The 25,292-nt window shown below is 40.0% G+C and overlaps 1 protein-coding gene across 1 annotated transcript in view; it reads right to left on the reverse strand.

Annotated features, from left to right (window-relative positions):
• Positions 1–24,340, reverse strand: part of ACBD3 (acyl-CoA binding domain containing 3) — a 33,008-nt gene extending 8,668 nt beyond the window's left edge. The window contains exons 1-6 of the mRNA XM_081038869.1: positions 23,907–24,340; positions 9,827–9,968; positions 9,050–9,190; positions 6,369–6,527; positions 4,612–4,786; positions 1,084–1,270 (exon numbers count right to left, since the gene is read on the reverse strand). Of these exons, the coding sequence (XP_080894995.1) occupies positions 1,084–1,270; positions 4,612–4,786; positions 6,369–6,527; positions 9,050–9,190; positions 9,827–9,968; positions 23,907–24,192 (1,090 nt within the window). The 5' untranslated portion in view covers positions 24,193–24,340. The remainder of the gene's footprint in view (positions 1–1,083; positions 1,271–4,611; positions 4,787–6,368; positions 6,528–9,049; positions 9,191–9,826; positions 9,969–23,906) is intronic.
• Positions 24,341–25,292: the final 952 nt, after the last annotated feature.

Genomic DNA, 25,292 nt, shown 5'->3' on the forward strand with positions numbered 1-25,292 from the left:
CAAATGAGCTGATTCTTACTCTTGCTTCAGATCTCTCAGCTCAATTCCCTGTAAAAGCTGTTGGTGACCTCTTTGATGAGGTCATATCCTCATAATCCATGCTCTCAAACTAGAATGACCCCTCTCTCCATCACAGTACTTACCACAGCCACAACTTACATTTACGTGTTACTCTGCCTCACCACTGTACTCCTAGCACTCAGAAAGTCTTCAGCCAACTGCTGAATGAATGAAATCAGTTGCCCATGAAAAGCTGGTCGATCTTTGAAAATGCTAAGTTATTTTCTGGGTAACATGGTACTTTAGTCTCAAAAAATATACTGTACTGTATGGTAGCCTCCAAGATGGCCTCCAGTGACCCTCACTTCCGGGTATCCATGCACTTGTGAGGTTACCAGCCAAAATGTATCAGGGTTGGCATGTGTGACTAATAGAACATGGCAGAAGTGCTGGTGTATCGCTTCCAGAGTTAGGGCGTAGAAGACACTGCCACTCTGCTCTGCTCACTGTTAGATCATGTGCTCTGAAGGGAGCCAGCCAGCTGTGTGGAGGACACTCCAGCAGCTCTATGGAGAGGCTTCACGGGCAAGGAACCGAGGCCTCCTGCCAACAGCCAGCCCCAGCTTGCCAGCCACGTGAGGGAATCCTTTTGGAAACAGAGCCTCTAGTCCCAGTCAAGCCTTGACACGATTACAGTCCCGGCCGACATCTCAGCTACAACCTCATGAGACACCAGGCCCACCACTCAGCTTAGCTGTTCTGAATTCCTGACTCACAGAGACTGTGTGAGATAATACATGTTTATCATTTTAAATTTGGGTGCAACTTGTCCCATAGCAAGATAACCAATATATATAATAAGACAGCCGAGAATGTCCAAAGGACATCTGATTTGCTCTCCTACAATATTCTAAAGATCACCAGAAGCTTCAGGTTCAGACTAAAAACGATGGAAAAACGCATCCAACTCTCTCAAGTACATAATTGCTCTGAAAAGCTGGTTAACCTGACTTCCTGAGTTTTGCTTTTCATGAAGTCTGAATTATGACATCTGGATGGATGAACACATAAGGCAATCCATACCTTTTGGTCCATTCTCTAGTGCTTCTTCTGCAGCTTCTGGTTCAAGTTCTTTTTCAGAGTTGTCGGTGTGGGTTTTGGCCTGTCCATTCACTGACATCGTATCATTCGGGACAGTCGCGTTCACTTTTGATGACGTAGGCAGAGAAGCCCCAGCTACTGCTACTTCCTGTTGTTTCTGTAATGCTGCCTACAAGTTGAGAAAAAGTGAAGATACACTGACCAGGGAGACACTTGCCATGGACTGCAATGTGACCCCATGTTTTGGCCCTGCCAAAGCACTCTGCTCAAAGAAATCACTAATAAACTTTATCAGTTTTTGTCCTATCTATAATAAATATTAACAGTAAAATATCAAACCAACAGCTAAAAGTAATAAAAAATCAACATGGATGAAAAACTGTAGCTGAGGATCACCTTTTTTGTTGCCTGAGGATCACTAGAAAAACTAACCAGGCAAAGTTAAAGTAGGTAGAAACAATCAACGAAAAATAAAACTATTAAGGGCAAAAATTGAACATAGTAACATTTGTTCTTAAAACTGATACAAGAAAATGATAAAATTCAGATACATAAAATTTGAATCAGGAAAATGAAACTTGGTAGAAATATATGGTCACAGAAGAAAAATCACAAAGGCAAAAGCTATAATTGGTAAAATCTGGTATCGGCCCCCATGGTAACCAACAAGTCAAATATGGACAATTATTCTAATATGGACAAAAATAATCAATGAATTACATCTTCCCTGTAAACTAAATACAGAAAAATTTTTATCACAATTAAATTAAAAACGGTTAATCATGCTGTAGAAAATGTTGACCTAAGAGTCAAATTGGCTTAAAGTCAAAATACTTTCTCAATGAAAATTTGTCACTGTTTACATAATTATGATTAAAATATGTATATTCATAAACATGAAATCAAAATGTCCTCTGAGTCAAAAGGGAAGTAAAAACATTTTAAACACAAAGGATAATTATTTTGGGACATTCCTCTCTTATATCAAGATGGATAGATACTAATACTACTAGAAATACCTAAGTAATCTTGATCTTCAAGTAACTTTTGGGGGAACTTTAAATTGAATTATGACATACACATAGAAACGTATACAAATCATAGATGCACAGCTTCATCATTTTTCATAAATCAAACATACCCACGTGAGAACACCTAGATCGAGACATTATCTCATCCCAGAGCTGTCCCCAGTGCCCTTACCAGACCCGCCCCCCGAAATGGTAACAATCATTCTGACTCACAACGTTACAGATTTCTTTGCTGTTTTTCAACATCATATAAATAGAATTGTATAATATATGCTATTTTTTCACCCAACATTATTTTTGTGAGGTTCATCCATGAGGTCACACACAATTGCACTTTGTTTGCATTGTTACAGGATATTTCACTGTGAAAATACAAAATTTATTCATTCTACTGCTCATGAGTGGGCATTTAAGTATCTTTTCAAAAAGAAGGCAAAAAAAGAAAATATAGGGAAAAAAACCCTTATAATCTCATGATTTAGGGGAAATGACATATTTTGGCATATCTGCATACACATTTCACTTGTCACTTATAAACCAATTACTTAAACAGCAACACTCCTCTCTACTGCTGGCACAGGCTAGTAACACACTTAAGATTCTAAACTATGTGCTTCCAAAGCCTAGATTCCCAGTAATTTCCATGTTCATTTTCTAGACAGAAGTACCAGCTTCCAGAAAAAGTACATAGTACCCAAACAAGTCAGCACACTCAGAACATTCACTGCATGACAGGAAAGCAAAACCAGTATTCTGTTGATGACAAACTGGTCCAGCTCAAACGGTTCCTGTCCAGTAAGAATTCTGGAAACTCTCTAGTAGAAACTCCTCTCCCCGGGACCCCACTGCCCATGAATAGACATCAACTGTATGTAATGGATTATAATTACTTACACACATAATCTCTCGTCTGTACTTTGGGGAGCTTTTGAAAGCACAGAAAGTTACAGGAACAATGTAACAAACAACTATGTAACTACACCCCCAAATTAACAAAATGTTTGCACTTTGTCATTTTGCTTAGTATTTATATAAAAATTAATACTTATGGGGCTGATGTTCCCTTTGTTCCTTCCCCAGTCCCTTTCCTTCTCTCTTCCCAGAGACAACCAATCAATTGAATAAAGTGAGTTGAGCATTATAATCTAAATTATGGCATTCTAGTTGTTTCAAAGAGCTTTGGTTTTGTTCTACTTGACCAACTTTGTACTCATTAAGTGAGAGCAACCTATAAACAGGACACTGTGTGGGAGCTAGCTTATTAAGAAATTATTCCAGAATCCATCAAAGCAGGAAAGGAGGGGTGATATGCTAATATAGAAACAGGCTTTAGAGCACAGAAAAGAAATCCCTCAAAAATCCCACTTACTACACTGACTAAACTGGTCTGACATCCTTTTTCTTTTCTCATGGATCACACAAAACCTGCAGTGCTTTGTAAGTGCTCACAATACTAAAGACTCTGGGGGAAAGGGAGTTTAGGTAAGAATGTTAATTTTCAAGGAATTTAAAGAGCTTGGCAAAATAACAAAGATTACTTCATCCAACCAAGAAATGGTGAGCAACTGTAAGGTAACACTTTTCTTCACTCAGATTTTTTGACAGGTGGTAACTGCTTTATAAGTGAAACTTAATAAGTAAAACTTAGCTAAATTAAGTTTAAAGAGGCATTTTATGCCTCTGCAAGATGTAAAAAAATGAATGTAAAATCAGTTACCTTCCATATGTACAAAACAATTTCACAGAGTAACTATTTTCTCATTTTATTCCTCTGATGGTTAACAGGATAGGTACCAGGATTTCCTATCCCATTCTTACTGACTGGGAGAAAAGGCAGAAAAATCAGAGCACCAGGTAACTTGTCTGAGATCAAACAAGATAATGACAAAGGCAGGACAGAATCCAACTGTTATCTGACCCCCGGCCCCATGTTCTTTCCCCTAAACCACCTCCTCACGTGGAAGCAAAGTATTTGCGGGTAGGGCGTTGGAGGATTACCAACTACTGCAGGTAAGCACTGTCTAGTTACTGTACGGAAGGCGGAAGTCTCTGCACAAAGAACCAGCCGACAGCCTTAGGGCACAGGGTCCTCTCCCACTGGAAGATGCCGGGCCTATTACAGTGCACTGTCTGAGGGAAGTCCCTGAAGTAATGCTAGCCACCCAGGTCCTCATGGTTCCAGGACCACTAACAGAATCTACTTCAGACTCACTGGAATGACACTCGGTCCATACAAGTCCCAAATACCCCTAGGACAATATAATGGTGGCCACATCATTTGTTGCTTCAGTATCATACATTTTCTTTCATAATTGCCAGTGCAACACTAAAGTCTCCCTTAATAAAGGTCACCTAAGAGTTACTTTATACCTGACAGGCCAACTAATGCAAAATTTATTAGCAACTGATAAAAAAGAACTTGGGTTCCAATGAAACTGAAAACCCTCTCTGAGGCTGGTGCTGGGGTCGTCCGGCGTACCTGTTGCTGCGCAAGCTGGACTTGATACAACTGCTGCATATACTGCTGATAGTGTTGCTCCTGCAACTGGCGGATGAGAATCTGCTGCTGCTCGTAGTTCCCTGGGTACTGCTGGGCTGCGTACTGCTGGAACTGCACGGCAGTCTGCGAGTTTAAAGCCGCCATTATCTGCTGCCTAAAAATATTAAAAAATATATACTAGTCTAACTACAGGAGACTGTTCATGACAAAACAAAATGTTCTTGTTATTTATTTTTATAACTTATAACTCTTGAAAGTGACTAATCTAAGTAATATACACCAATCGGCATCTGTCTCAGGCCCAGAAGAAAGATTCGGCTTCTAAGTTTTTACTTAAGAGTTTTCAAGGAAAATTTGGGATGGAAGAGAGAGAATAATAAACATATCGTCATCATCATCATCATTACCATCATATCTGCTCCCATTATTGTGCCCTTCCTATGTGCCAGACAGTGTTCAAGGGACTGCCACGTACTGACCTACCGAGTTCTTACAAGAGACAGGGTTTCACAACAGAGGAAAAGGTGAGATTACACTGCTAATAGATGCCGGAGCCAGGGGTCAAGTCGAGGCAGTTTGGCTTCAGCCTATACTCTTACCCATGATGCTGTAAGAGGACGGACTGTCCTCTAGGGCAGAAATGAGCTATTTAACTGCTGGCCTTGGCTTCTCTACCTAAATACATGGAAAGCAGTAAGAGACAGAAGACAGCCAAGAGATGGTACGGGTGGCCCTGGTAAGTATAAATAAAGCCAGTGAAAATGCAAGGGTCCTTAGCATTTAAAGCCTGCCTTAAAGAGGAACATTGAAAAAATATCTGGGTACCCCTGGTTTACAGATACAAATTTCTGTAAACTATTACAATTCTCTTTTTTGTCACAGAGGAACCACGTTTCTCAAGCTTTGTGACCAACTTAACAAAGACTTTAAAGCCATCTGTTAATAAATAACAAAGCAAAGTCTCACAAACTCCTGAAGAGAACATGACACTGGGTCCACACCCCACCCTCCCGCCAAGAGTAATATTCACAGCCTCTCTTCAAAGTAGAATGAGGCCCTGGGTCAGTCTGAAGCCTTTCTGAGGAACGACTCAGAACTAATGAAGAGAAATCAATGGACTCTCATGTTTCCTGGTTTAGTCTATATGCCACCCCCCCCCCCAGTGTTTTATGGATATTAGTCCCTTCCTCCTTGGACCCACAGCTCCCTCTTCAAAAACCAGTCTCTTCTGAGCCAGTTGCTCTCACAGCTCTTCCTCCCAAGTCTGTACTACAGGCCACCTGACACAGGCTGGACCAACTAGATTCCCTGTCCTGGGAATTTGAAACGGGATCTCTCAGATCCCGGTCTCTTGTCAGATGCATGAACACAAAGCCACCTAAATCCAAGCTGGGATAGCCTTGCTTATACCAAAGCAGAGAGTGACAATTTGCACAGAACAGGAAGACTGAAACAGAGACAGAAGCTGAGAAGCAAAAACAAGATCATATGGACTCAAGAGTCAGGGAGCAAGCGAGCGACCTCCGCTCCTGTTCTAGTTCCTGGGTCCTGGGAGCCAATCCCGAAGGTTTCCAATACATTCATTCCTCTTTTGGCAACCAAATGATGTTTACGATGAGACGCTCTGCTGACCCAGCACCGTCACACAAACAGAAAGACTGTAAGGCCCACGACAGGAGCCACGTCACAGCAGTGTGGCAGTTAGGTCTCCTTCTTACACATCAGCACAAGCTTACTTTTGCTGCTCCAACCGAAGCCTCTCTTCTTCTAGTCGCCTCCTCTCTTCTTCCTCCCGCCTTAGCCTTTCTTCTTCTTCTTTCCTACGTTTCTCCTCCTCCTTTTGCAAACGTTCTCTTTCTTCCTCTTCACGCCGCCTTCGCTCCTCCTCCTCCTTCCTACAAGGTAAAGGACAGAGAGAATGAACCCTAGCCAAAGACTCCTGTTTACAAAGAACTTAAGGGGCGGCCGGTTAGCTCAGCTGGTTAGAGCGCGGTGCTCTTAACAACAAGGTCACCGGTTCCATCCCCACATGGGTCGCTGTGAGCTGCGCCCTCCACAACTAGATTGGAACAACTACTTAACTTGGAGCTGATGGGTCCTGGAAAAACACACTTAAAAATAAATAAATAACTTAAGACTATTTCATGAAATTGACACAGCCTTTTCAAAGAACAGTATGATATTAAAATTTGAAATGCATACACTTATAATGTGGAGTCAACTGTGCAATATACAAGATCACAGCAAGAATTCTGCTGCACAGCAATAGAAAAAAAGTGTCCATCTGTAAGATTCTACTTAAATCATCATGCTATATCCATACCCTAAGGTTCCCTCTAATATGAGCTCACAGCACCACAAGCTTTTCCTTCACACTACTTGCTGTAACTGCAATTAAATTTGTGCGATAGTTAGCAATGCAGCTGCCTTACTCACTGAAGTACATACTGCATAAGGGCACAGAAGGCCTTTCTCCACCACTCCATTACTCAGGCCTTAGCACAGGGCTGGAAAGAAGAGCACGCAACACATGTGAGGAGAAATGAACAGTCACCCTGAAATGCCAGGTGGCCATAAAAAAAGGCTAGAATTAATGGCCTAATATGTAAAGACACTTAATATTGTTTGTTTAATAAAAAGACAGGTAAATACATAGAGAAAGGTCTAGAAAGATAAGACATTCGATGTGTCAATTATCTACGGAGAGAAGAGTAGGTTTAAAGGTAATGTTCCCACCAGGAAGGTTTTCAGTTTGTGCTTCATATATGAAAATCATTTATATTGTATACATTTGTGTATTATTTCTAAATTAAAAATAAGTTTAAAATTTTTGGTTTAAAAAAAAGCAAAGAACAGTTGGAAATCTAGGTACAGTCCTTATCCAGCTCTACCCCACCCCACCCCCAGCCCCTTTCCCGAGGGAAAACAGACCCTGCTGCACTAGGGATGGAGGCCACACTGGCCTTCACGGGATGAAAGTAAAGATTTCTGAGGATTCTCGGAGAAGACACTATTTCTTGGTCCTACTAGGAGAACTGTCTGCAATACCCCACTTTTCCCCCCCAGACTCCTGTAAATAATTAACACCACACCTGAGCCACAGCCTAGGCTCAAAATATAGTAATAACATGACCTACTTTTAATGACCTACAGCTGGTACACGGGCAAGATGTTTCACAAGCCAGACAAGAGATTAAGCTTTAGGTAGAGGAAGTCTAGCTTTTAAAGATGCTTTAAAAAAATTCTATATGGCCTTCATCTCATGACAAAAGTGTATTTTTAAAATGCAGTTTTTTAATGTTGAATAGTAACATAAATATTCAATATGTTAAAAAAGAACTTAAAAGGCAAATACATACTCCAAAGACATTATAGCTATACCTCGTTGACCCAACATCACTAGACAATGGACGGAATTTTCCAGTAAAGAAACCTCATTTCATTCTTACATGAATCAAAACTTTTCCTTTGGATAAAACAACTTTAAAAAATATATTAAACTACTTCCTCTCGTCTTCAACAGGAATAAATATCTAGTGCTCTGTCTTTTGATGACTCAGGAGTTATAACTACAATTATAAAAATTGTATGTCAAAATACCGTGACGGAGAAGTTTACCTTCATATGAAATGACCCTGAATGGCATACTTTCATAATTCTTGTGTCTATTTTTCATGTTTTCTGGCTTCCACCTCACTATCAGACTATTTTCTTTTCTCATCTATTATTTCCAATTCAGGTTAAGGTGAGAAACCAGAAAACCAATTGTTTCCAAAGAATAATATAACCTGAGGAAAAATTGGTTTTACAGCATCATTTGCATTATGTAGAAAATTTAGTCCAAGTTATTGAAAATAAAACCTCTAGATAAATCAGGTGCTAACCATACTTCTGTTGCATTCACAGTCATGACAATGACTCCCATAAATATAAACAGCACATTCAGCAGCTCCCCTCCAGCCCCTGGAAATAATGAGTAAGCCATCTGGAAGCCAGAGCCAACGTGGAGCGTCTACAGAAGGCCGAGCATGTAGCACAGCTGATGACCAGGATATGGAATGTGAATATCCTAGAAATTCAAGGGAGACAGCCACAAAGAGTGTGTCAGATCAGAGGGTAAGGAAGGAGGGGTGGTTCAGTTTATTGTGCTTGCTCAAAAATTTAGTGTAATAATACAAAAGGAATGCTGCCGTGACAGATGGGTGGTTCCTCTTAAAGTTACAGCCAGACGGAAGCAGCAAGTCCCCTCCCGCAAGACTCATAACACAAATACCTGCTCACATCAGGAAGTTTGAGCAATTACCATAAGAAGTGGAAACCCAAGAGTTAGACACCTGATCTAGAACACTCCACAAAGCAAAACCATCAGTATATTGGGTTGTACAAGGATAAAGTGTTCTGTGTCCTCAAACTTCACCTTTTTTTTTCTTGCTCTTCCTTCTCTATTTTGTGGGATGCAACATATGTTGAAAAAAGGTGGCAACACCTATTTAGGAGCTTGACAAACTCCACCATCGCATCCTCTTTAGACATGTTTCCCAGGGCTGCCCATTCTCTCCTGTAAGGAATAACAAGAAAAGTTACCTCCTCTTCTTAATGAGAATTTCATTTAGACCTAAATATAAATTCTCAATCATAACTAAAATGAAGAATGATTCTACTACAAACAAAAGGCTCAAACTTCAAGTTTCAACAAGTATGTACTGATTTACTAAATTAGATGTGCCACATACAATTCAAACTTACTTCATAAACTACAATTTAACTGAATGGCTAATAATTTCCATACTAGCAAAAGAGTATCAAAGTTTTGTTTCATGTATATTTTAGCCTAACTGAATAAAATATTCAATATATTCTTTTCTGTCAAAACTCTCTATATGTCCCAATAAGGGACTCGATTACTATGTATTTTAAATGGCTATACTTTTAATGGCTGTAGGAAGAATCAAATGAAGCTGTACTTGTCTTATGTTCATAATCAGATGAGTAAGCTTCTTCCACAATATTTAGCCATAAACATCTCCAAGCCAAAAACAGATAAACATCTGAAGACGCCAGACGCTGCAAGCAAAAATGTTTGTTTCAGTTCTTCCTCTAAGCTAATGAACCAGCTATATACATCTTAACCAACTACCTTTACCCTTTTCAACATTATTCTCATTAAATTCATTATACAACAAAACACTGTTACCTCCTGTCATTCCCCAACACATCAAAGAATCCAACCTCAGGACAAGTGTCTGGATTATATGGACCCATAAGAACCTGCTTATGCAGTGCCACAAGCTTCAGTTTTTCTTCATAAGTTGGATGAAATGCTTTGCCATCTTTTTCTATCAGAAAAGGAAACACACAGAAAACAATTAGCACTGGCAAAATACATAATTTTCAGCACTGTATGCTGAATGTTTTCCATAAGGTATGTCACAAACTGCCTGTGACACATATAAACACATTACAGTGAGACTTCTTTTTTTGGAAACACTGAATTTTAATAGAGCCAAGACAGAAACCCTTTTTGCTGAATTAATTTGTTTTAGATGAAGCTAAGTACCAATATATTAAAACTACTACAGAGAAACCAATCTGTCAAGCCACAGTCAGGCATACATATACAAATGTACCACTGATACCTTTTAGACATATTAAAAATGTTCAATCATTTAAAAAAAACTTTAAAAAAATCTTATACCAATCACTTTTAATATGATCATAAATATATAAAGGCTAGATTCAAAATGTATCCATCCCACTGCGGCAGTCTGATGTGGTAGAAGGGACTCTGGAATCAGCTGACCTATGTCTACATTTCATCCTGGACACTTCCTAGATGTACAACCACTGAACCTTTCTGTTCATCAATGACGTAAGGAGTCCACTGCTACTTGAAAGGTAATAGGACATAATTAATAACACTGTTAGATCCTTATGGTTGGTGCCTGCAGGTTTCCAATGCACTTAAGACTAAAGCCAGTTTGACCTGTAAAGACTTAACTACCAGCAACATTCAAAGGTAGTATGAATTTGGGTGCTGATAAAATGGAAAATCCTGAGAATAGTTCTGCTTCTTTGATAAATGGTAGCATTAATTACTAGTTGATTCCAATGATAAATGAGACTACCAAATTTCAGGGGGGGAAAAAAGGAAGTATCAAGTATATATTGCCTGCAAATTTTATGCATGCACATAGTGGCCATCCAAATAAAATCACTGATAACAGAATATGAGTTAAAGGTTATACACAGGAAACGCAGAGGAGGAAAAAAACACAGAAGTTGCCAATAAGCACCCAAAATATTCAACCTCACTAGTCAAGGAAATGGAAATTGAAACCATTAAATACCAAGACCCCCTCTGCTGTCAGAGGGGTCAAAAAAATAGATAATATTAAGAGTTACCTGAAACACCCACTCTCATATACTAATGTTGAAAGCATAAACCATTACAGTTATCTTGTATCTTGGAGGGCAATTTGGCAACATATTTCAAAATTATAAATGTGCATGCCCTTCGATCCAGTAATTCCAATTCTCATTATCTACCCTTGCTAAACACCCCAAATACATAGAAGGAGGCGGACAAAGGTATATTCTCGGTAGCATCACTTTCTTGTTATTGTAAACAACTTAAAAGTTCCTCAATAAGGGAGTGGCTAAATATTCAAACTGTGGTATAAATGAAGTAAGTTTAGGAAATATCGTTAAGTGAAAAAAGCAAGCTGCAGAAAATGATACAAAATATATTTAATCAATTTTAAGAACCCTCCCCACCACCCACTTTAACGTCTTTAAAAGCAGATTAGATTTTTGCAATCTATGGTATTTTACAGTTATAACTGTCAGTTGAAACACAGCATGTAAACACACCCACATATATATTCTACAAGTACATTTATATGAATATAAATACAAAGAAAATGATCTAAAGAGTCACACTACATAAAAGAGAATGAAAAAATGGCAGGAAGCTAGGATTAGGAGTGGTGATCAAAGAGCAATTTAAACCTTACTTGCAATATGTCAGTATTTCAAAGGAAAATGTGTGGAAGAACAAACTGAACTGGTCAGAGGTACTGTCTCTGGAGAAGTGACTGGCAAAACTAGTGAGTAGGGATTGAAGAGGAGTTTCCCATTTACAAATACTTCTATACATCTGAATTTTTAATCAAGAACAAACTCATGCAATACTTGGACAAAACAAGTATTAAAAAAAGAAAACTGTAGCACTGAACTTACTTAATAAAAACTGAAACAACTCCGTAACCTGTGGACCTGACACATGTCTTTGCTACTGAGCAAACAATATCCCCAGACTATTACTAGCAGGTAGAACAGGGACTTCCTCTAAAGCTTTTAGAACAGGATTATCATAGTTCTATAATTACCAACTAAAAGGCAATTCCCATTCCAAAAAACAAACCTTAGAATGCTACTTAAATCAATGATGGACATTGCATAACATCTTTTTTATACTCATTCATTGAACTTAATATTTATTGATCCCCCATGAGCAAATCATTGTGCTACACACCAGGGATTCACTGCCCTCATGCAGCTCACAAACTATTGAGTTCAGTTAAAAATTTGTAACTTGGCAAATATGATACAGTAAATAATTGTGTCCAGGTGCATGTTTAATATATATATATTGCAAACAAATAAAATTATACTGAGATAAAGATTATTTTAGAGTTTACTTCTGGCCTAGTAGAAAAAATAAAACGTCAATAAGGTAATAAAGTAGACTTGTTCCAACTCCTTAGGTTGGGCCAGTGGTTGCATTAAATTCAAATACAGCATGTAATCAATAAATCAAAATGGATTACAGTTTACAAAAACAAAATACACCTTGATATTATCTTTCAATCAACAAGTCTAAAAGAATTTATTTCATTCTCTTCCCAATGAATCTCTGACATACAAGCTTGAAAATTAGCTTAGCAAGAAAAACGGGGTTACCCCTGTTCACTCTGTATTATTTAAAATTAAAAAAACTAACTCTTCAACAATAATGCAATGCTTAAATTACAGTAATCTGCTGAACAGATTCTACACCTATTAAAATGACAACTACGTGAGGCAGTCAGTTAGACTGAGCTGCAGACAAAATTGGAACCTCTCGCTTGACAGAATTAAGAATATGTTGCCAATCCATAAAGGATTTTTCAAAAGAGGAATTTGTTTTTAAGTGTTAGTTCTGGTAAAGTAGTCAAAGAAATCTGTTCACCACCTTGAACCCGTGCTTAGCTCCATATTTTGTTCACAGGCACTCACAACCAAAAACACGTTCAACAAATCTCACTAAAGAAAATAACTGACTTTGCGAGTCAATTTCGGTGAGAATGAGCAAAACAGTACATCTGTTCTTGTGAATTTTATTGGCATTTCCACAGAATCTTTTACAGCAGGTACAGGACTTGCTGTATAATCCTTCCTTTAAATCCTATTACTGAATCTTCAAATTCATCATTATTCTAGATGGGGACCAAATTTGTCTCAAAAAAAAAAAAATCAAAGAAAAAGAAGCATACCAAAATGTTAATACTAGTCATTACTTCTGAAAGACTGGGTTACTGATTAATTTGTTCTTCATTTTTGATTTCCCAAATTTTCTTCAACATGCACATGTACTTTTATATCAAACACACATACGCTTTTTTCTTTTACATTTTTTAAAAGTCAAGGCAACTTATCTCTCAGCTTTTGGGATAGGTTAACAGGTCAATGATTCCTGCCTGAGGAATATACAAAACCCAGAAGGATGTGCTGAGAATCCCAACCACCTCTGGTATAGGACAGCCCACAGTGAATGGACGGTCTAAATTTCAAAGAAAACACAGAAAATGAGAACTCTACACAATCTGCATTGTTAGGCAGACTACTACAACATTACAAAAAAAGTTACTTCTCTTTTACTCTTCAGATGGCTCTGGTTCACACATCACAAAGGTTTGTTTAGTTGTTTGAGTTAGATGAGAATAATTTTATTCTAAATTATTTCTGGTTCCATAGGCAGTGAACATAGTAAGGAAAAAGTTGTAACTACTATTAACTGCATAAACACAGGAAAAAGCCTTGCTAAAATGCAAAAACTCTTTAACCAAGACCATATTCCTAAAGAAAAGTTTGCTTTCCGTCCTGATAAAAAGGAACGCTGGCATTAGCCTAGACTCCTACACTCACAGAGTTAATTACAGAGGTATTAATTCAATCAATTTTAGAATTCTACTCTAGAGCCATCAAAAAGACAAACATAAATTAGGCTTGGGAAGAAGCTGCAGAGATATTTTTCAGGTGCAAGTGTGTAAAAAAACACATCAATGAGAAGTAGAAAATGACTACCTCTAGGTACCTAGAGAAGTGACGACAAAGCTAGTCATTGTCAACCAAAGGACTGAAAGGGATTACTTGTTGGCCCTTGTCCAGCAACAATTATTCTTTAAAAAGTTCATTTCCTATAAAATTGAAGACCAATAAAAGTCAGGTTAAAAACCTATTTTACCTAAAGGGGACAGATTAAAGTAGGGATTGGCAAACTGGACCAGCTCGGCCCACAGCTGTTTTCTTCTTTTTTTTTTAAGGCCTGTGACCTAAGAATGGCTTTTATTATTTTTTAAGGATTGTACAACAACAAAGAGCAAAAACAAACAAAAACAAATAATACAAACAAAGACCACATATGACCTTAAAAATATTTAAATAATTAAAATAAAAGGCCTAAATTATTTACTATCTGGCCCTTTACAGGAAAGCTTTGCTGACCCTGAACTAGACGAAGTAAATTCAAAAGCCAAATCAGTTCCATATTATTTTAAAAAATTCAAATATAATTAAAAGTGATAGAAAACATATATATACACACACATACTCGTGTGTGTGTGTGTGTGTGTATATGTATATATATATATATAAAATTCCAGTATATATAAAAATATATTTCCAGTTAAACATGGTGGATTGAACACACACAATTACCTCTGATCCTCAATGAAACCCCACTAAAAGAAATAAGGAAGCCAATTTAGAGAAGCCTGGAAAGGTTCCGGAATTGAAGGCTCTTTAAAAGCAGGAGTCTAGATAAAAACAGGGGCTTTGGTTCAAAACCTCTCTCACTGCATCTGGCAACCCTAAGCAGGCCGACGGCTACCTGGCCCCTACTTTAGCAGAGGTCTAGATGCACACTAGAGCACAGGAATTACAGGTGCTCCAGGTGGGAGGACAGCAGGCTGGGAGGGAACCACAGGAGTAAAAACAGAAATGAAACGTCAACTTCCACAGTAAATGGTAAACAAGTTCCACCCACCCTTCCTTCTCCTGTCTAATTCCTGAATGCTGGCAACTAGGTTCATACATCCCAGGCAGGAGATAGGAGTATTTTCCTGAAAAACTGACCCAAAAGACCTACACATACTAATTTGAAAGATACTAACGTTTGAGGATTTCCACATGAAACCTCTGCCTTCTCCTCGAGGTTTCACTGAGCTGTCCAGTGCCTTACCCTTTAACAATGAATGAATACCCAAGGATCACCAGACATACAAGAAAGCTTCAAACACGGGGGGGGGGGGGAACAGTCTAAAAATGTTTTTTAAATAAACAAAAACCAAAATTTATATTTAATATCAGGGTACCAGAAAGACCATTCAGAGAATCAAAACTCTTGGAAGTTGGGGGCGGCTGGTCAGTTGGTTACAGCACAGTGCTCTTAACAAGGTTGCCAGTTTGATTCCCACATGGGCCACTGTGAGCTGTGCCCTCCACAACTAGATTGACTTGGAGCTGATGGGTGCTGGAAAAACACACTTAAATAAATAAAAGTTAAAAAAAAACTGTTTACCTCAGGACAAAGAAAACAAATAATAATTGCCTCTAACTACGTGAAAGCCAGAGTTTGCATAAGAACGACAATATAATCAAAGCACTGATCTGTCTCAGCTATGAGTAGTAATACAAATGTAAACAACTGACATTAATTTAATCACAAAATGTAGTATAAAATTGTAGTACAAAATTTTGGGGAGAGGGAAGAAGAGAAACACACACACAGAAGTGAATGAAGACAAATACCAGAACAAACAGTTAAAATAAAGGAAAATGGTTTCCTCAAGAGGAAAGGGTCTTAGAGATGGGGAAAAAGAGATAGGGGATGACTATTTTCAATTATAAATTTTATAGTGCAACTTGACCTTTTAAATTGCTTTGGTTTCCACTTTGACAAGAAGAACAAATGAGTAAATCCACACGCTCAGTTTCAGTAGTCAGTTCATAAGACACTATGACACGTGAGGCAGGCATGTGTCTACCCCTAAAAATGTCTATATCCTCATCCTCAGCACTCGTGAATATGTTAGCTTACATGAGAAAGAGGGACTTAAAGTTGCAGCTGACTTTATCCTGGAATAAATCACAAGGGCCCTTATAAATGGAAGTAGAGAAAGAAGAGTCAGGAGGAGATTTGAAGATGTTATGCTGCTCGATTTGAACATGGAAGAAGGGGCCATAAGCCAAAGCATTCAGGTGGCCTCTAGAAGCTTCTAGGCAAGTCAACAGATTCTCTCTGTCTCCAGAAGGAACACAGCTCTGCTGACACTTTTTTTTTTTTTCAAACCCAGTGAGACCCATTTTGAACTTCTGACACCCAGAACTGTCTTAACAGTATGTGTTGTTTCAAGCCACTATATCTGTGGTAATTTGTTACAGGAGCGATAGAAAACCAGTATCATAAACAAAACACATTTTCCCAAGCAATTAAAGATAGAAATGGCTTCTAGATTATGTTCTCGTTAAATTCATAAGTATTTAACTTTACAGTTCTAGTAAGACAGAATAAATAATTTGAAAATAGTGTTATAATCACGGTTACCAAGCCCAAAGGTCTGCAAGATTAAATCCCTTCCACCCGAAATTATTCATTCACAAGGTTATTAGTCTCACACCTCAACTTCTAGAGTAAGTTTATGGAGAAATCATTATTTTTCCCTTCTCTCTGGTAGTAAAGGTAGAAAGATGTAACAAATTATTTCAATGTCCCTTTTAGCTTTTATTTGATGAAATGAAAGCCATAAAAATCAATGAGATGGAAAGGATATTAAAGAGTGGTAACTCAATTACACAACCAAAGCTCAAATCCCCCCTACATATCTACTTGGCCTCCAATAATGTTATTGGAAACACAACATAAAAAAGATGTCAACTGTAACATCAATAACCTAAAATGCGAGAGAGGGAGAAGTGCAGAGTTTCTGTACGCTGCAGAAGTTATGAACTTAAACTAGTATGGCTATAAAATATTTTATATAAGCCTCATGGTAACCACAAAGAAAAAAACCCATAGTGGATACACAAAAGATTAAGGTAAAGGAGTTAAAAGCATATCCACCTAGCAATTGCTAACGTGTGCTCGAACACTTCCTGGAGATGGGAATTCATTGTCCCTACACAGTCTCGTCCATCTTTGGACAGCTGTGGTTTTCAGTTCTTTATTCTGAGTTGATCTCTCTCATTTCTATCTACAGGATCTATTTCTAGCCCTCAGCATTCAATAAAACACACCTAACAGATGAGACCTCAAAAAAGCCACAAAATATCCATCATATTTACCGAGTTCTCTATTCTCTACGCTAAACAACCCCTGCCTTTTCATGTACACCTCCTATAAATCTATGTTTAAATCCCAGCTCTGCTACTATGTCACAGAAGGTTACTTAACCTTTCGGAGCCTCAGTATTGTTATCAACAAAATGGAGATACTAACTTGTCCCTGGGGTTCTTGTGAGGGTTGGACATGTGTTCCAAAGCCTTGGCATAGTGCCTGCAGAGAGCAGACGCTGGCTAAACGGCAGCCCTTATGATACGGATGGCAGGGCTTTGAATTCCCACACTGTACAAGTTGCTCTCTTCTGAAAGAGCTCCATTTCGTTTGTAACCCTAAAGGATGCTGCTGAAAACTGAAAGCGGTGTCCAGGGCTTGTGCGATCTGTGCAGAGAAAGCAGGACCATCGGGGAGCCCTCTTCCCTCATCCTAGCCACCGTATTTCCACCGCGACAGCCTAAAATCAAATGCTTTCTTTTAGGGCCCTATCACACTGTGGCCTCACAGAGAATACACTTTGAATAAAATCCATGCTTTAGAAATATTAAAATTAAAACTACATCTCTCCCATGTTGGACTGAGAAAAAAACTGATAAATTCTTACACTACTTGTAAGAAGTATAATACAATGCAGTATTTCTGAGTCAATGAATATAAAGCACTCTGGAAATTGCCTAGCATGTACAAAGTGCTTAATAAAAGTTGACTTTTCCCCCCATTAAGTCAACACACTCCATAATAAATTCTCGGTAATCTCTCCTCTTCAACATAAGCAGCCACAGAATACCAATTGCAAGGTACTCTGCTACAAGTTTACATATGTATATGTATATATATATATATATACACACAATTCTTATAATTCTTATATCCTTTTCAGTAAAGGAAGGCATAGAGTTTAAACAACTGAGTGGCAGAACTAGGAAAAATGCCCCAGATAGAAAAAATGCCCCAGGTTGACTCCAGAGCTCAACTTCCTAAATACTGAGCCAGAGTAGCTCTCATTTTAGTTAACTGATAAAAGTAAATACTATCTTCTTCTGGCTGTTGGTTATCAGTATGTGTTCACTTTGTGAAAATTCATTGATTTGTGTATTTTCTGCATGTGTCGTAATTGGAGGCCTCAGGCAAATCACATATGTGAAATTAAAAATTAAAAATCACATATGTCACATGGGCCAGTGGGCTCTCAACCACAAGGTTGCCAGTTCGATTCCTCGAGTCCCACAAGGGATGGTGGGCTCCACCCCCTGCAACTAAGATTGAACACAGCACCTTAAGCTGAGCTGCCACTGAGCTCCTGGATGGCTCAGTTGGTTGGAGCGTGTCCTCTCAACCACTAGGCTGCCAGTTCGACTCCCGCAAGGGATGGTGGGCTGCGCCCCCTGCAACTAGAAATGGCAACTGGACCTGGAGCTGAGCTGCGCCCTCCACAACTAAGACTAAAAGGACAACAACTTGAAGCTGAACAGCACCCTCCACGGCTGGGATTGAGGGGACAGCAACTTGACTTGAAGAAGAAAGGTCCTGGAAGTGCACACTGTTCCCCAATGAAGTCCTGTTCCCCTTCCCCAACAAAAAAAATCTTAAAAAAAAAAAAAAAATCACATATGTGAAAACACATAAACACATCCTTAAATCCAGTCCTCAAAGGAAAACTTTAGTTCAGCTCAAAATAAAAAAAGTCCAATGTTTAAAAGGCATTACTATTGTTGGTGGCTTTAATTTTGTTTCTTACAACTTCTCTTAGGTCCACATGTCCTCCTATACTAGTACACTCTTCTGTCTAAAGGCGAAGACAATAAAGAAAGGAAAACTAAACTCAAAGTTTAATAAATATTCGACAGTAACAGTTAAATTGGAAAACTATCTAAGGGTACCAATTAAGTGTAGGAGGCACATACTAATTATATGTAAGTTACCAAGGAATAAATTACACCTGTACAGTATTTTAAAACATTAATGGGGCCATTTACAAAAGTTTTTGTAGATGCTTATGTTTAAAGAAGACAAAAGGAAATGGAACCATTCTGGCACATCCATATGATTACTTCTCTGCTACCAGTAATGTAACTGAGTGTAATCAACAGCAATGCCAGCGGAAATGCATTAACAATTCCCTATTCAAATCAGAAAGAGTCAAACACTTAAGTTCCTCCAAATTCAACTACGTTTTCCTTTTACATATCACACCCTCAAAAATACTCCCCTCACAGGCCCTCCACCCCCAGATCTGTCTACTGAAAAAGGCCTAGAAATAATGACCAATCCAGCAGCAATGAGCACCCAACTCCTGATACCCAGGTAATGGTTCTTCCAATGCCATTTTCCACTAAAAGGAACCATATCTCCTTGGAGAAATGGCTGATTCTTCTGAGGCAGGATATGTCTAAGATGAATCTGACATATCTCATCATAACAGATAGCAAGGAAGCTATGGAAGACAACTAGTCATGTCAAAGGAACTTAGAGAAGCCAACTGGAAATCCCACTTGCTAAAGATGGTACAATTTTAGCATCAATAAGAGCTAAAAACAAAACAAATATATTTAAAAGCATGAGTACCTAATGACATTTTAAAAATCACCACCTTTTGAGGCTGGTAGGGAACAACTCATTATTTGGAAATTTAATAAAGGGAAAGCAGCATTTATCTCTCCTATTTGAACTGTACCCCAAACCAAATAGTACATAAGGAAAAGTATTATGAAGGAAAGACAGAATATCACCATTTTTCAATCCCTAACGAATTAAAACACATCCATTTTCAATTCACAAGAGTGAAAAACAATCATTATGTTAGCTGAATGCAGGCCTCCTAAAAGGTCTACTATTCTATTAGGAGTGGGATTTAGCATATCAATATTTTTGATGGGCACATTTATTTCCACATTTATTTCAGTCCTTTAGAGGGGACCCCCGTTACAATCAATATTTCAAACCTGATAGCAACGTTATGGAGCAATTCAGAGTAGATAGTTTTCTCACACTTTACTTTTCCAGATATCTGAAGAGAATGGATAAAGTGATCACGTGCAGAAAAACAATATAAATCATTCCATTCATTAGCCCTTAGTATTTGCAAGCAAATATATTAGAGAAGTTCCAAGATGTGATAAGGCAATAGGATAATTTTGAATATTTTCCTCAGAACACCACCAGAAACCAGGGTTCCTACTTGCTGTTCATTTCCTATAGTGGGAGAACTGTCTTTGGAATCGACTGAGAACGAACCTTGCCTCAAATCCTGCCTCTGCTTCAAATCCTGCCTGGAATCCTGCCTCATACTGTAACAACTGAGTGGCCTGGGCAAGTTCCTTAACTAAGAAACCAGGATAATACCCTCACTAAAGGAAGGGCTTGTGGAGGATTAAACAAAATTGTGTATATACAATATACACAAAAATAGTACCTGACATTTAGTGAACATCTGCTCAGTAACTGGTGGCAATTACTGCTCTGGAATTTTAAATTAATGCAACCACCTACCAGCTTAAGATAATGAGGTAATAAAGTGTTAGAGAAGGAAAAATTCTTCTCTAAGAATGCTAAAAACCAAAGTACAACTCCCCAGGTTAATTCTATCCAAAAAGTATGAAGGCTACAATAAAGCCAACCAATTTAGTCCTTAACCCATATAGATAAGAAAACCAGCTTAATCTTGCTAAACTAGAATTGGGCAACTTTGCTCCTCCCTTTAAAAACCTTCAATGGTTCCGGTCTACTGACAAAAAGGCAATTTACAATGGCAATCAAATCATTCCAAGGATCTGACAACTTACCTTCCCAGCTTTCTCCATCAAACTACTTCACATTTGCCATTTCCCAGATACACATGCCTTTCCTCTCTGAAATGGCATTTGTTCCCTGGATCCTCCAGAGTGTATTGCAGTAGTCATTGGGTCCTTAACTCCTCCTCGGGCCTCTAAATTCCTTAACAGCAAAAGGGAATGGACTATTCATTCATAGTGGTAATCTAATATAAAATTTTATCCACCATAAGGACTCAACAATGTCTAAAGTTTAGATGATGAAATGCCAACTTGTATTTGTCCGTATTTTCACCTATTATTTTACTTTTACTTTCATAAAATTAAGAGGGTAGGTAGTTGACATGATGGGTTCAATCACTGGCCTGTAACCACTATGACAAGGACAGAATGAAAAACAGGGTTCCTGGTTCTCATCCAAGTTGTTTTCCACGGAAAAAAGATATCCATACTTTCAAGATTCATATTTATTCCACAGTGGAAAATAAAGTGTAATGTTAAGTCTAATTCTTGTGAGATATGAATACAGAACTACAAAATAGTGATCTATTAGAAGTCCTTACAAGACTGATAAAAATGCCAAGTATTACACTGGAAAATTCACACATTAAAACAAAAGCAGCAACATATTTCTCATCCCACCTCCCATAATTCTTCTGACTGCTTTCAGATCCTTCCTTCCCCGCCCCCCAATTAGGCATCTCATGTACTAATAGCCTCTTCATTGCTAACTCTGCAATGATCCATGCAGAAAGGTGGCTTTTAATTGTTAATCTGCTATTCTTTTCAGTACTTGGATAATGCTTTGAAAGCTGAATTTAGGAACTGACTGAACCATACCTATCAATGCAGCCTTTTTTTCCTCTAAGGTGACTGATAACTAGGACCCTAAACTACAGGTTCCCCTAGGAGTCCTACCACTCAGCAAAATACTAGGTTTAGACCACTAAATATTAAATAAGAGGCATCAAATCTCATTTAATTCATATATATATATATATATATATATGTATAAATATGTATGTATACATATGAAGACTGAATCTGGAAAAGTTCATTTTCTAGTTTACCAATAGAATGCAGGGCTTCCTGACCCAAAGCTACATTTACTGTACATCGTACTGTTTTAATCTTTCAAAGAACATACACTGCTATTTTCAAATAAGACAGGCTCAGAAGGTAAAATGACCATTTATTTTTTGTTAGTCATGTGACAAACGCCAAGATTAGAAGCCGGTTCTTTTCTATTCTTACACATTATTCTGCTACAATATACTCTAACTTCACTGAAATAAGTTCTAAGAATAAAAATTTAAGGTAAAATGTAGTTATATGAATTGTACAGAACCCACCACGTTTTTATATAAGCGATATCACCACGGGAAACTCTAAATTCAAGGGTCAGGTGACCCAAAACCCATTGGCCATTTCCAACTCCCCAAGCTAGGTAGTGACAGAGGGCTGAACTCATTGTGCAATGACGATTATTTCAAGGGTAAACTTTTTAACACAAAGTACAATGAATGTGGAATGATCCGCTGTTCTGGAAATTTTATAAAAGAGAGACTTTCCTTAGTCCGCACAATTAAAGTTATTTTGAGAAACAGCAAATAATGTTTGCATGTATCACTACCGTTTCCCCCCAAAATAAGACCTCGTCAGACAGTCGGCTCTAATGCATCTTCTGGAGCAAAAATTAAGATACGACCCGGTGTCATGTTAGATTATATGAGACCGGGTCTTACATTAAGTTTTGCTCCACAAGACGCGTTCGAGCTCATTGCCTGGCGAGGTCTTATGTTGGGGGGAACACGGTACACCGAACTAGTCAACTTCATCTAGTAAGATATGTAACTCCAGAAGGTGCTCCCTCTGGGATGGGTCACAAATATGACGTTCTGGAATGTACACGGAACCTAGCGACCATTTTTCCAGTTTCATTTGCCGACGTCTGTCTTTGCTCATGGGGCTCACGAGCACTAACTATCTCTTAACAATCAAACTAACGGGCGTTTGGCCGGTCCTTCCCACCGACTGGTATCCTGCGACTGTCATCACCACCGTTTGACTACGTGAATCAACCACCCAATTAAAAAAAAAAAAAAAACCCCACGCACCACAATCTTGCTCTAAGACAAGAGACGTTTTAACAGCGTATTCTGCGAGAAGCCCCAGGGTACTTTTTAAAAAATTTTTATTTATTTATTTATTTTATTTTTTTTATTTTTATTTTTTTTATTAGTTTCAGGTGTACAAGACAAGGTACTACTTAGACGTCCATCATTTATCCCCAGGGTACTTTTAACTCCTATTCTGAGAATACGCTCTCGGCGCATGGCTTCCGAGGTAAAACGTCAACCACCCACAAGTGCCTGGAACACAGCGGGCATCCCTGCTCTCCAGAGTCTGACACGCCGGAGGGGCCCGCGCGGGCGTAATCCGCCCCTTCCTCCCGCCACATCAATCCGGCCAGGGCCTCCCCAGAATGACTGGAAAGGGAACGCTCGGCCCCCGGGAAAAGGTGGTCAATCGGGGGCGTGTGACGTGCCCAGCTACAGAAAACACGGAAAGGAACGTGACGGTCAAAAAACCCCAGAATGGGATCCGCTAAGAAGAGAGGGCTCCTTCTTCCAGCAGGGCCGGCGGACACCCGAGAGGCTACACCGGGTAAGCCGCCCGGTGACCTCGGGGAGGCGGGACGCGGAGGCCGCACCAAGGTCCCGGGCCCGCAGGGGGGTGACCCGCTGGCCGAGCAGGTGCTGACCCACCTCGGGGACCCCCGAGGGCGCAGCCCTGCTCCCGCGGCCGCGGCCCAGTGCGGGGCACGAGGCGAGCCGGCTTCAGGCCCCTGAGCGGCCACATTCTCCGGGGCCGGCGGCGGGGCCGGCGGCGGGGCGGGTCCCGCTCACCTTTGAAGAAGCGCAGCGCCAGGCCGTACAGCTCCTCCAGGCCGAAGCCCCAGTGCTGCTCCAGCCGCCGCGCCTCCTCCGCCGCGCCCCCAGCCGTCGCCTCCCCGGGCTCCGGGTGCTCGCCGGCGGCGCCCGGGCTCCGGCCGGCCCCGGGAGGAGAGGGCGGTGGCAGCGGCGGCGGCAGCAGCGGGGCGCCCTCGGCACCGGGCCGCTCCTCCGAGTCCGGGCTCAGCGTGAGGCCGTCGACCGAGACCTCGAGTCGCTCCGCGTTCAGCACCGCCGCCATCTCCGGCTGCTGTGCCTCCTCAGCGGGGACAGGCGGCGGCCACGTATCGACTTCCTGCTGACCTCTGACCTCCACTGATCGACACCGGAACTTCCGGTGCTGAGAAGGCTCCAAGGCTCCGAGAAAGGGGTTGAGGCCTAGTGCCCGCCCCTTGAACGCCAGCGGCTGTGCCCTGTGTCCGACCACCCGTCACCCCCCACTTCCCGTGGGTCCTGAGCGCCCTGCCTCCGTTCCCACCTCATCCCCTCGGGCGCGGAGGGTGTGTTCCGCCCCCTGCCCGGTCCCCCCCGGCCCGCTCCTCGGCTCTGTCCCGCTGGTATTGCGGTCTCGGAGGGCGTGGGAGGGGTGCGGGGCGCAGAAGCCCCGCGCGTGGTCTGTGCAGGCCTGGTGACCACAGGCGCGCGCCCTACCCTCCAGGTCAGACCCTTCCCATTTGCAGAGTTGGGCTGTCAAAACTCTAGCCCACCAGTTTCCATGTGGTCTTCCCAGCAACTCGGGAAATGCCCGACAAATACCTGGTTTTTGGAAAAGGAAACTGAGGCTGCAGAGAAATTCCGTGGCTTCTCTGAGCTGGTTGGAAACCGGCAAGTCCTGGTTTTGCGGGAATGCAACCTCAAGCAACTGGAGGGACCCTCATTAAGAAAAAAATACCCAATATTAGGAGCAGAAAGTTAGGTATGCAAATGAATACATGTTTAGAATGTGAAAGAAGCCACAAATGACATTTTGAAAAGTTACTAAAACCCACAGACATACACGTAACTATAACATTCTTATTAACTGCCTGACACACTTCTACGGGGCGTCCGAAAGTCCAGAAAGATAATTGATTTTACTTTTTTAAAGACATGCATATTCACCTGTGTTTCTAGATGACTTTATGGCCGCCGTTTATGATCATTTTCCCCACGTTTTTGGTTGCGTACTTTTGACCACCTTTTCCTATGACAATTATTTTGTGGTATTTTCTATTAAGATAGATCAGTCTCGTTTAGCGTGGTGATCACAAATTAGGTTTTTTTATTATGGTTTATAAGTTTCAGCTTCACGACTCATTACTGACATTAGCATGTACTTTTTTAGGTTTATTGTCAAATTTG

Source organism: Rhinolophus hipposideros, assembly GCF_964194185.1.
Source record: "Rhinolophus hipposideros genome assembly, chromosome: 26".
In the NCBI taxonomy this organism is placed as follows: Eukaryota; Metazoa; Chordata; class Mammalia; order Chiroptera; family Rhinolophidae; genus Rhinolophus; species Rhinolophus hipposideros.